Source organism: Macaca fascicularis, chromosome 18, assembly GCF_037993035.2.
Source record: "Macaca fascicularis isolate 582-1 chromosome 18, T2T-MFA8v1.1".
NCBI lineage: Eukaryota > Metazoa > Chordata > Mammalia > Primates > Cercopithecidae > Macaca > Macaca fascicularis.
In genome coordinates this window covers 43,930,100-43,943,476 of record NC_088392.1, presented here as the reverse complement: position 1 = coordinate 43,943,476, position 13,377 = coordinate 43,930,100, and the positions used below count along the sequence as shown (strand labels likewise).

The 13,377-nt window shown below is 40.2% G+C and overlaps 1 protein-coding gene across 6 annotated transcripts in view; it reads right to left on the bottom strand.

The window, feature by feature from the left end:
* The window catches only part of EPG5 (ectopic P-granules 5 autophagy tethering factor), a 131,329-nt gene that overhangs the window by 52,466 nt on the left and 65,486 nt on the right, over positions 1-13,377 (bottom strand). For 5 of the 6 annotated variants that reach the window (XR_012427098.1, XM_005586808.5, XM_065533890.2 and 2 more), the window contains exons 23-27: positions 12,684-12,896; positions 10,148-10,271; positions 6,168-6,312; positions 2,917-3,088; positions 1,633-1,795 (exon numbers count right to left, since the gene is read on the bottom strand). Coding sequence is in view for 4 of the 6 variants with exons in the window: in XM_005586808.5 (XP_005586865.3) it covers positions 1,633-1,795; positions 2,917-3,088; positions 6,168-6,312; positions 10,148-10,271; positions 12,684-12,896 (817 nt within the window). In the remaining 2 variants the exon portion in view is untranslated. The remainder of the gene's footprint in view (positions 1-1,632; positions 1,796-2,916; positions 3,089-6,167; positions 6,313-10,147; positions 10,272-12,683; positions 12,897-13,377) is intronic. The other variant, XR_012427099.1, reaches the window with a different exon arrangement.

Genomic DNA, 13,377 nt, shown 5'->3' with positions numbered 1-13,377 from the left:
AATACATACAAAAGATTATTTCAGAGAAGACATTTTGTAGAAAAGAGTCTCCCAAGGAAATTGATGGAGACATTGGAATAGTTACAATGAAAATTAGCAAAAAATGAAGGGAAATTTCTGAAAGACAAACAAGAGAGAATAAAATAAATTTTCTCCAATTTCCAAAAGCTAACAAAAAAGAATCATTCGTGTGTAGACTTAGATTTAGACCATAGGCAGTGCTCATCTCCAAGCATTTATCTTTCAGCTTAGGGAATACTGACTTCATTCGAAGGAGGAATACAGAGCGGTGATTAATGAACACAGGCTGGCCAGGTGCGGTGGCTCAGACCTGCAATGCCAGGACTTTGGGAGTCCGAGACAGGCAGATTGCTTGAGCCCAGTAGTTTGAGACCAGCCCAGCCTGGGCAATATGGCAAAATCCCATCTCTACTAAAAAACTCCATCTCTACTTTAAAAAGAGCACTGGCTCTGGAGCCGGACTGTCTGGGCCTTTCTGGCTCTGCCACTTACCGGCTATGGCACTTTAGGTGCACAACTTAATTAACTTGTCTGTGACTCTACTTCCTTACCTGAGAAAAGAAGATAATATGATAATGGCCACCTCACAGAGTTGTTGTAAGGATAAAATAACTTATTTAAAGTGTTTAGACAGGGCCTGGCATAAAGTAAATGCTATGACATGCTAACTTCAGCTAAGCTTCCATCATGAAGTCCATACGATATCGCAGATCCAAATTCTGCCTATGTTCCAGTGCAAGAAGGTAACTCTGAGAGGCAGTTCAAGTTTCAGTCACGTTGTTGCATGTCTCTCCTCTTGCCTGTCAGCAAGCTCCACCCGACTAATTTGCTTCCCACATTCATCTTCATGGGTTCCCTGCCATGTGCAGCAGACAGCCAGAGCTCCCAATGATGGTGCACACCAACCTTTCCAACGTGAATTCCCACCACCACCTCAAAACACTTGGAACAGGCTGACCTAGCCACTGACCCCTAAATGACATCAGGGCCACCCCACTTCCACATTCCTTCTAACTGCATCATCACCAAAGTCTTTTAAGAATCAGTTGAGGCCAGGCACGGTGGCTCATGCCTGTAATCCCAGCACTTTGGGAGGCCGATGCGGGCGGATCACCAGGTCAGGAGTTTGAGACCAGCCCAACCAATGTAGTAAAACCCCATCTCTACTAAAAATACAAAAACTAGCCCGGCCTCGTGGCATGTGCCTGTAATCCCAGCTACTCGGGAGGCTGGGGCAGGAGAATCACTTGAACCCAGGAAGCAGAGGTTGCAGCGAGCCAAGATCGCGCCACTGCACTCCAGCCTGGGGACTGCATTTCAAAAAAAAAAACAAACAATAAAAGGAATCAGTTGAAGCCCCTCTCTCTAGGAATCTTCTCGATGATTCTGATTTTTTTTGAATTCCTATTTGAATATCTGTCTTATAGGACTCATCTGGTATCTACAGAAATATGTGATTAACTCTATGAGTGTTTTCATACGCACCAAAACTAGTAAATGTTTGGGACACCGACAGTGTGCCATATATGTCTTTCAATCTTCCTCAGTGATATGCCAACATTACGGACTCAATTAAAATTCTCTAAATTCTGAAGAAATGTAAACACTTACTTGAACTGTGACAACTGCAGCTCCTTGGCATTTCTTACCACTGCTGCCTCTGCACTCCAAATGCAATGTGGTCTGTTCTTCACGATTCACATACTGCTTTGGCATTGTGTCCAACAGCTCACCATCCAGAGCAACCTGCTGAGATTCCCGAAGAGCTGCGTTTCTGAAAAACATCATCAGGAGGTAAAAGAAAGTCTTAGGAAAAGTTATATGATAAGTGATAAAGGCTTCCAGTTACCCACAGCCAGCATTATAGTGCAGCAAAATACGCATATACCATAGTAACAGAGGACCAAAGGTTGTGAGCCAAGACTTACCCAAATCATTCCCCTGGCAGAGAGGCTAAAGAGAAAGCTAAGAAATGAAAGAAAAGCCTATAGAAAAGTGAGACAACTTTATAGCCACAAACAAAGCTTCATTTAGAATCCATGTTATACCAACAGACCCTACAAGAACAAATGAGAATTCTATCCTAGCTTAATCATCCCCAAGGGGTGCCTTAACTGTAAGTACCAATGACTTCTTAGGTATTAGCAACTCAAAATGAAATGTCAAAGACCAAGAAAGCAGCTAATGGCATACATGGGGTGTCAAAACTGGTCTAACCGTATGTATCATTACATTAATGGGCAGGTGCTTATATGTGCACTCAACACACACTCAACAAATGCCTGGACCAAAAACAGCCAAGGAAAAAAATACCAATAAGAAACTGATTCACATAGGATTTGTAAAAGTGAGGCTCACTTACTGTTAATGAAACAGACTTACTCCACATATGCTCCTTCTCACAAGATCTCAAGTTAGATCAAAACCTTAAACTGTTGATCATTTTGTATCCACCATGTGAACTCAAAATACTTAATAACTTTTCCACACTTCAATCAATGTTTATGTCAATTTCTTAAAGAATATGGAGAGGTAAAGAGTACAGCAATGAGAAAAGAAAGGAACTCTCACTTCGCACCTTTCCAACACCATCTTTCCAATATCAGAAGATCTCTTCATGAGAAGCATAAGAAAATCTTAGCTGGCACTGCTGATGCTCAGAAATGCGACCACAGGAAACGAGAAATTGATAGTTGGTGAGAGTACCACATAATTTTGATGTGAAATTATAAGACTTGTCACAACTTGGTTAACCAAGTGAACCATCTGGGCCAGCCTGGGCAAACTATCCTCATGGTAAAAATGCTGACGAGGAAGCCACTCCAGGTAGCAAATCATCCAGACTGTCAAAGCCACCAGCATGGGAACATGATCCTTGAGGCTGCACAGTCTTACCTGGCCTGCTGTTGCAACAGATTCAGGTCTGTGCACACCAGCTGGGTGGCGTCCTTCTGACTCAATAGCACAGCGGAGGAAATAACTGGCACAGGAGGCTTCACTGGGTGCAGAACAAGGGGAGGCTGGGGAGCCTCATGCTTCCGCAAGTTACTTAAAACTCTTTCTTTAGCTGAAAGAAAATTAAGTCATATATACTGAGCAATCAGGTGAATTAGCAGGAGATCAGAAGCATGTGGTACAATTCAGCAGCATTCCTACCCTCAAAAAGTTTACAGTCTTACGATAGTTAAAGAGTTAAAGCTCATGACCTTAAATTATTACCCTAGACAGGCCTTGCATGACACGCTAAGAAGTTTGAACTTGATATTAGTGTAAAGCTACTATCTAGTGCCTTACACTAATATCAGGTGGATCTTGTGAACAGCTCTATGCAAGCTTGAGTCAGATGGTAGCTATCATCTGAATAATGGTTTAAGTGAATGGAGTAGGTCTGGAGGCAGGTAACCTAGTTAAGGTTTTTTTGTTTTTTTGTTTTTTTTGAGACGGAGTCTCGCTCTGTCACCCAGGCTGGAGTGCAGTGGCCGGATCTCAGCTCACTGCAAGCTCTGCCTCCCGGGTTTACACCATTCTCCTGCCTCAGCCTCCTGAGTAGCTGGGACTACAGGTGCCCGGCTAGTTTTTTGTATTTTTTAGTAGAGACGAGGTTTCACCGTGTTAGCCAGGATGGTCTCGATCTCCTGACCTCGTGATCCGCCCGTCTCGGCCTCCCAAAGTGCTGGGATTACAGGCTTGAGCCACCGCGCCCGGCCTAGTTAAGGTTTTAATGCCATCATCCAGAGTTCAGAGGAACTGAAGAAAAAGGAATAAGCATTATGGAATATAGCTGAGTTAAAAATCTGAAATCAGGTCAAGGTTTGAACAGGAGGACTGGATGCAGTAAGAGATAAAATGAATGAAGACATATGCATAAGTTCCTTCAGCACTTCTATTTATGCAGTCATATAGTCCATCAGTCATTTACTTATTCATTCACTCAATAAATGATTTACGGAGTCCAAATAAGCAATCCACTGCCACACACACACACAAAAGTGAACCTCTACCATGCAACTTTGCCCTAGATTACACATGATCTCATACTGTTTAATCAAATTCAAATGTTTGATACTTCTAAACTTAGTACAGAGCTGAATACACAGTAGATATCCAATAGATTCCTATCTTCCCTTCCTCTCCCTTTACCACACTATACACATACCACACAGCAGGTGGGGACTGAATAACATGAAGAAAAATGCTGCTACCTACCCAATTCTTTTCAATAGCAAGAAACAGAGGAGGGCAGTGGTCAAGGGAATTTCAAGTCAATAAGTCAAGTCAACAAGTACTTAAGGGACTACTATGAATTTCCGATTACATTCCAGATGTAACATTCCATTTTCTATTCTTGTTGAGAAAAATTAAAGAAAAATTAATAGCCATGACTTTACTTGGCATAAGGAGACTTGTATTGTTTGTACCCCAAACAGATGGAATTCAACATTTCAAATAGGTCAAGTACAGCACTATCCCTTATAGCTGGTGTTTTTCCACTAGAACTAATCACTGTTTGCACAGATGTAACCAAGTTAGGTATTCATCACTGGATAAGACTTGTGACTATGTATGTTAAAGTTCCTTTCAAGCAACATAAGAGGCCACGATGCTAAAGGAAAACTGGGGGCTCTTTCAAACCCAATATAAGTTACCGTAAAAGAAAAACCAGGGATATTTTAAAAATAAACAAACAAAAATATCTAAATTCATATTTAATAGGAATCACCACTCTGGACCATGACTGACAAAAATATTGAAGCCAATAAAACAAATTTAGTTTAAGAAAAAGGGTGCTAGTGAAATTTTTCCTACAACCAATCATACCACAAATTCAATCATTTGATATAATCATCAACTAACCTCTTACATCTGAGAAAAACCTGAAACTCACTATTTAGAAGTCTAGGCCCTAATTTTGTTTAGAAGTACAAGGTATAGTGATCACCAGACACAAGAGGTAGAATACTGAGTGGTGAACAACAGGTCTCTGGAATCAGACGGCTCTGCCCAATAACCAGCTATTGGTGGTTAGTGGCCCATGCGGGCAGGTCACCTAACCAGCTTACAAATTGGGTTTCTTATCTGCTCAATAGGGATAACCTCACAACATAGGGTTTTTGTGAGGACTGAGTTAGTGCATATAAAGCACTGAGACACTGCTTGGAACAAACTAAGGGCTTCATAAATTACTAACTCCAGCGAAAACAATTCGTCTTTTAGGGCAGTGTTCAGGCAACACAGCAACACTACAAATGGAAGGGCACGAACAGAAATCATTTAATAGTTTCCAGATCTATTCACATATTTCTTCCTCTTCTTTAACAAACTTTCAGGAATAGAAAAATGAGAATCTATGTTGCTGGCTTGAGGGCAATTTTCATCCCTTCCTCTATATATACCTTTCTATATCATTTAATTTTTCAAATTAATATATATAACTTTTATAATCAGAAAAACATATTATTGCTTCAAGAAAAAAATGCAGGGAGAGGAAATGTTGGAAGGAAAAATTTTAGAGCCTTTGAAGAGACCAGCCAGCACCATTTTACAGATGAATGGCGTGAAGTCCAGAGAAGTTCTTATTTCTCTCTCTTCATACAACTAACGCATTTTGGTTGGTGGCAAGCTGGAATAAGAAGGTATTTTCCATTTCTCTGGATCACCTCAGTGTCTTATTACACTATATATTGTAATATTTTGGTCGACAATTGAATTTATATGTCCTATATTTTTGAAATATAGTCAGTAATTAAAACAGGTTACCCCAAATATCAGCAACTTTAAATGGGTTTTTGTGGCCTGATAGAAAACTAACTGGTAATTTATACCACTCTTTCTCTAGAAAAATGTGCTGGGAGAAACAAGTAACTTAGAAACTTCAGGCATCTGATTCATTTGTAAGGTAAGAGTTCCAGGTACAGAGGAAAAGAGTTTATAAAAGAAAAAAACAGACTTCCGATTTTTAAAACTGCAAAGTAATTACATTTACAGTTGCACTTTACACCACTGTGTAAGTAAACTGAAATCTCTTTTTAAAGCATCGGAGGAAAAATGAACACTGGAGGAATAAAGTATGTCAGCCTCAACCTTCAATGGCTCTGATTCAATTATTCATTCACTCATTCGAAGCGGTGGATGCTCCCAGGACCCACCCAGCAAAGGATCAGTGAAGTCCAGCTGCACGGACGAACTACAGGGTGTGGAATGGGACTCAAGCTTGGCCTGTGTCCACAGACCAACAGTCTCCTGAAACTCATGGTAGATGCGCTCCATGTTCAAATACTCCATCCACAGATCCTGAAACAGAACGACAGTATTTTAACTCTGACAGACAAGTCATAGATTCACATATAAAACTATATATTTAATTATAAAGTGAACCAGTAAGTTTCAACATGAAGTGGTCTACTCCAAGTCCTCCAGCATTAGGATAAATTGCCATTAAAATGACCATTCTAACAATCTCTGCAGTAGCTATAAAACTTTTTCGTGTATCATGATTAGAAAAAGTTTTAACAGCCCTATATGTATATTTAAAAATTATACACATACATTATAAAGCTAATACATTACGTATACTATAAGACATAGGTAAAAAATAGCAAATGTTAAAGAGATAAAAAATAAAATGTTAAAAAATAATCAAATCTGAATTAGATCAAGACACTAAATCCAACTATCAATTTACAGTGAGCACAGGGGACAGAAAAACATGTTAAACTACACCATGAAGATACAGTTAGCAAAATCCATATGTTGGGGAGCCTCTATGGACAAATGACTCAGTTTCTTCAACAAATAAATTGCAAGAAAAAGTAAAGGGATAAGGGAAGGACTTGTACATTAAACAGATTTTTAAGACATATCAACCAATCACAACATGTGAATCCTGATTCAAACTATGAAAATAAAAATAAAACTTTTATGACATTTATGAGAAAGGTGGAAACTTGAATATTGACTAAATATTTGGTATAAAAAATTATTTCTAATATGTTTAGGTATGCTATTAGGTTATGTCATTTTTTATCCCTATCTTTTAAAATCTTCATGTATCAACTGCTCTCTGGGATTACCGCCAAGATAAAATGGAAGAGGAAGTGGATGCGCTATAGATGAAACTAGACACATGGCATATGCGGGGAGGGGGAGAAAGGCATGCCCATTATACTGGTCTCCCTATTTTCCTATACGATGAAATTTTTTCATAATAACAGGTGTCACATAAGTAAACAAATAAAATGAGAAAACAATAAATATAGCAGCTCTAGTATCCTCCCCCTACACTCCCGTGGGCTGTCTTACCTATTTCGAATTATATATATTTCACTTTAGTGATCACTACGCATTAGAATGGGGGACTGCCTTTAACAACAACAAAAAGTCAAATTATCAATGAACTTCAAATAGTAACAGCAAGTGAGCAAATAGGGACTATGGGTTTGTGGACCATGATTTTTTTTTTTTGGATTTTAAGTGCTCTAAAGGCACAAGGATCCCTCTAAACCAAAAAATGTCCCTGGCTTCTCCATAAGCACACTGCTGTGAAGTCCCAAATCATTATTTCCAAACCAACCCCACAGCGCAAGGCATTCCAGACTCAGAGGAGGAGCTCCAATGTAATCCCAATCACAGTCCTGAATTCTACATGCAGCTGACTGTTCAATGTGCTGGGTCAGATCCTCCTATTGTATACACGCTCCTTTAAATAGGGCCACTCTGTCACTTTCTCTGTCTCTATGCTAAGGAACTGTTAACAGAGGCTAATGATCAGAGCAAATACTAGGAATTAACGATGGGTAAACAGAGATGTCTTAGAAACCAAAAAAATACAAAAGAACCCTGAGCTTGAATTACAGATCAAGAAATTATACATCAAGCGCCAAGCAAAGGCTGAATTAAAAAGAAAAAGAGGGAGAAAGAAATCAATTAGTTCTGTTGATGCTGAGGAACCAGGATAAATCTCAGAGAACCAAGAAAGCAATGGCTAATTTTTAAAAACACTGACCAAGTACCTACCATGTACAAAGCTTTGGATATGGATGAGGGATGTCAAGTATAAAAAGATGAGGATGGAACTGCACTCAAAGGATGTCAGGACACCATGGTCTCATGTGTATTTTTCCTGTTTCTCTGGCTCTATATTCTCAGTCTTATTTCTCTGTGCCTTAAATGCTGTTATTTCTCAGGGTTCCATCTTCAGTCCCCTTCTTAATCTACGTATTCTCTTACCACTAAATCCACATATCCAACTTTGCCTCATTCCTGAATTCTAGATCTGTATCTCCCCTTCTGACCAACTCCTTGATAGAGAGCTCTTGTTGAAGCCCCTCTGGTACCCGCTTTTCCAGGGTTTATCTCTGGGGGCCAAAGTTAGAAATTTGGAAGTCTTTAGGTATCTGATTCTTCCTCGATATATTCTTAATTCATCTATTCATTAATAACTGCTGCTATTTCAATAGCTTTCCAAACGAAGACTTCAAAATACAAGCCAAATTCTTTCGAAACGTATACATGGTCCTTAGGGATTTCACTCCTACTCACCTCTCTGGTTTCATCTGCCCCGCCTCAGGTGCTTTGCCCTACCCTGCACCTTTCTGAACATGCCCTACTCTCTCTCACCTGCTATGTCCTACTCTCTCTCACCTGCTATGTCTCTGCACACACTGGTCTTTCTGCCCGTTAACATCCTCTCTGCCACTCCCTAACACCATGCCTTTCCTTTCCATCTGCCCAACTCCCATTTGTCCTTCAGGGGTCAGCTCAAAGGTCACCACTCCAGGCCCAATCCAAATGAGGGGTTATTCCTCTACGTTCCCATAGTACCATGTGCATTCCACTCTCCTAATTTTTTTTTTTTTAAGATGGCGTCTCTCTCTGTTACCCAGGCTGGAGTGCAGTGGCGCGATCTCAGCTCACTGCAACCTCTACCTCCCAGGTTCAAGTGATTATCCTGCCTCAGTCTCCTGAGTTGATGGGATTACAGGTGCCCACGACCACGCCCAGCTAATTTTCTGTATTTTTTAGTACAGACGGGGTTTCGCCATGTTGGCCAGGCTGGCCTTGAACTCCTGACCTCAGGTGATCCACCCGCCTCGGCCTCCCAAAGTGTTGGGATTACAGGTGTAAGCCACGCACCGGGCCCATAATCTTGATCACAAAATGTAATAACTGTTTGTTTAGTCTCCTGTTTGCCAATAAGCTCTTTGGAGGCAGGGAATGTATCAGATTTCTTTTTGTATCTTTGGTACCTAGCACTTAGAAGACACTCAATAAATACAGAAGAAAAGGAAAGCAAGAAGAAAGGCAAGGAATGAAGGAAAGAAAACAAGAAAAAGACACCTACTGGAGATAAAATATACACATGATATGAAAGTAGGAGCGTTTAAGGATCCAAATGAAAGTGTTTCAACTCTTAGAGGTTCCTAAATCCCATCCTGGTGCTGGGTCAATGCTCAAAAGACTGCAACCCTAGAAAAAAAAGAACTAGAACAGAAGAGAATTGTCTTCTCCAACCCTTTTCCCCTGTCCCCAAGAAGGCTAGAGAAGCTTAGAGAAAACTGAGATTACAAGTGTTGGCCTGAAAAAGGGTCACAGACATCTTTGAGTGCCTGGGAGAGAACAGCTTAGGACATATGAAGACTGAAATCAAGTGGTTCCAGAAGAGCAACCAGAACTGTGACAAGGACAAGTAAGCACCTCCAAAGCCAAACAAAGGTGAGCTCCTGATCTCCTCCATGCAACTAACCTCCTACATCACATATGGATGCTTACAAATTCTTACAAATTTTTACACTGCATATAAGAACGGGAGTAGAGATAATTGCTTAAAGGTGTTTAGCTGCTAAGAACTTCCAATTTTAAAATATACACAGTCAGAGGAAGGTTATGTTTATGACGTTGTAAAAAGCTCTAAACAAGCTTCGAGCCTTCAAGTAGAAGGCACGGTGTGGCTGGAGATTCAAAAGGGAGTATTCCCTCCATATAATCACTTAGATACTGACAAAACTCATAGAAACAATGACCATCTGAGTGACTATCCATTTTCTTATCAATAAATTTTTTTATTATTATGAATATGACCAGTTCAAATTACATTCGGATATGCTAAAAAAGAGTGCTATAGTTTCACCTGCTGATTCTGCATCACTTTTGCTAGCCTGTGAATATCATAATGCTTTGGTAGAGAAGGGATATAGGTATCTCCTTTTTGAAAATTCTCATCTTCTAGCCATAATATATATACATTGAAGAGCCTAAAAGATAAAAACATAATTATATGAAACATAAAAAGATGAGCATGCAAATGAAGTTTCTTTACATCTCTAGGAACACTGGCACCCCTACGTAAGAGTAAAGAAAGCCCATAATACAGAAAATGTGGTCAACAACCACCACGGCTCCCAGGGAACTCCTGGTTCAGCAGGGGAGGCATGTTACAGATCATTCAAATATGATGCGATAATTGCTAAAACAAAAGGTATGAAGAAGGGGCTCTGACAACCATTCTTTAAAGTAGATTTAAATACAGTACACAGAAAAAAATAACTGGAAAAGGTGATTTTTACCACAGACCTGGGATCTGAATTTGGAGCTTTTCTTTCCTGAGCAATTCAGTCAGTTATTTTTGCTTGGAAAATAAAAACATTTTCAGAGAAAATATTAAGAGCTATTTTAAACTTATGCATTGTAGGAATTTTCCAGCTTTAGGCTCAAGAACCATCTCCCACCTCAAAGAATCACAAATAAATATCATAGCATGTGTGTATGCCCCTCTCATCAAGATGGAATAAAATAAAATCAGACTTAAAAAAATAAAAGTTCTGGCTGGGCACAGTGGCCTGTAATTCCAGTACTTTTGAAGGCTGAGGCGGGCAGATCACAAGGTCAGGAGTTCGAGATAAGCCTGACTAACATGGTGAAATTCTCGTCTCTACTAAAAATACAAAAATGAGCCAGACATGGTGGTGCACGGCTGTAATCCCAGCTACTCAGGAGGCTGAGACAGGAGAATCACTTGAATCTGGGAGGCAGAGGTTGCAGTGAGCCGAGATTGCGCTACTGCACTTCAGCCTGGGTGACACAGCAAAACCCTGCCTCAAAAAAAGTTCCAAGTTTCCAGTAAAAACCTTTTTAAAAATATGATACTTCCTTCATTTTTAATTTGTTTTGTTTTTACCAGCAGTACTAGAAAAATAGTCGGCAAACACACAAATTACTGGGTGGGGGACTGGGAGGTGGCCTGGCCTGACTTTACTCAATAAAGTGGAAAATTACCTCCTTTACCTCTGCAACAGCCAGTCTAGGAACAGAGACAAGGACAGGGCTTTGGGGTTCTTACAGGGAAGAGGTTGCTAGGTAGTTCTCTCCTCCAGTTTCTGACTCAGTGAAATAGATGGCCACTTTATGAACACATACCAGGAAGGGGAACATAACAGAGGCAGAAGGGAATATCTAACACTTTCTTGGCTTATCTAAAATGTTCACAGAGAAAGCCTTCCACTGCTTAAGGCTAGTTAAAAAGAAGTTCTCCTTCAACAAGCAACATAAGGGGAGAAATCATTCTGGAGGCTGAGAGAGAGCCCTAAAAGGTTGAGGGCAAGTAAACCTGAGGCCTCAGTGCTAGTTGAAATGGGGGCCTCATCGAGCTATTGGGTATTCAGGATTAATTCTTAAGAGCCATTTTTATTAAGTTTTATTTGTAAGACTAGTATTTGGTTTATATCAAACTTATAAATGAAAGATGAAGGAATAGTGTAAAAGGAATCCAAACCTATCTTCAGAGTTCTTAACCTTTTACAGGAAGCAAATATTGTACCCTGATTTTATAGGGCACATATTTTTGGGAGATTACTAGACCCCTCATCCTAGGTGGATCCCTGAATCTGGTGGAGGATGAACCAACTAAAAGAGCCCTGCCTCGGTCATTTGTTTCTTTTGAAGAGTTATTCTAGGCTACGTGTGGTGGCACACACCTGCAGTCTCAACTGTTCAGGAGGATCACTTGGGCCCAGGAGTTTGGGGCTGAGGTGCACTATGATCGTCTCACTATAATTGTGCCTATGAATAGCCACTGCACTCCAGCCTGGGCAACATAGTGAGACACTCCTTCTTAGAAAAAGAACTATTCTAGCAAGGTTTTTTTGAAACAGAGTCTCACTCTGTTGCCCGGGCTGGAGTGCAGTGGCATGATTATGGTTCATTGCAGCCTTGACCTTCTGGGCTTAAGGGATCCTCCCATCTCAGCCTCCCAAGTAGCTGGGACCACAGGTGCATGCCACCAGGCTTGGCTAATTTTTTTTTTTTTTTTTTTTTTGGTAGAGATACGGTCTCACTATGTTGCCCAGGCTGTCTAGTAGGCTTTAATCGTTGCTTACCTGCTATGATAAAATTTGGTTTATTTCTATTTTTACACAAAGAAGTAGAAGAGGATTTATCACTCAGACTACAGGCACTCGACACAAGTACATCCAAACTGTTGATTCAGTTCGCTTGAGGAACATAAAAGAGAAACATTTCAAGATGCAAATCTATATCAAAGCCACCTTCCATACTCAATCAAACCATGTTAAGAGAATAACATCCAGCAGTTTGTAACACAGTTAACTGCTCTAGCATAGTACCTGTGCTGCAGACAACAATGTAAGAGGCTAAATAACCATACTCACCTCACCAGCTCCTTGTGCAGTTCTGGTGAAGTCAGGTAACCAGGGGTGCTCTCTGGCAGCCCTTCACTGCCCTCTGCTGGAACACGGAGGGCCTTGCTTGCAGCATGGTGGAAGTCAGCCACCTCGGTCAAACGTCTCTTCATTTCTTTCAACAAACTGATATGAGCAGGACTTTGAAAAAACCTTCTTCCAATACAACCATCTATGGGTAACCTTAAAAAAAAACGCAAGCACAGATCTATAACCTTTCAACACAAGATGTACTTTCTGTATGGCATAAAATAGCAGTCAATTAGCAAGGCAATTTACTGTGATTGTGGATATACACCATTAAATTAATACCTATTATTTCTACCTCAAAGATTATTTTGATGGTCCAACAAGATGGCGTATATGAAAGTAGTTTTACAAAGTGTGAAATGCGACACAAATTTAAGACATCATCACTATTTAGAGGTACAGCATAGATAAAGATGTTCTCTATTCTTGAAGAACTTGCAATCCGGCAAAAACAAAATTAGAAGTGACTAAGAATCTATCTAACTTTTTATCTATCTATCTATTTATACACACACACACACACACATGCACACACATATATATAGATAGATACTTTTTTTTTTTGAGACAGAGTCTCGCTCTGTCGCCCAGGCTGGAGTGCGGTGGCAAAATCTTGGCTCACTGCAACCTCCAT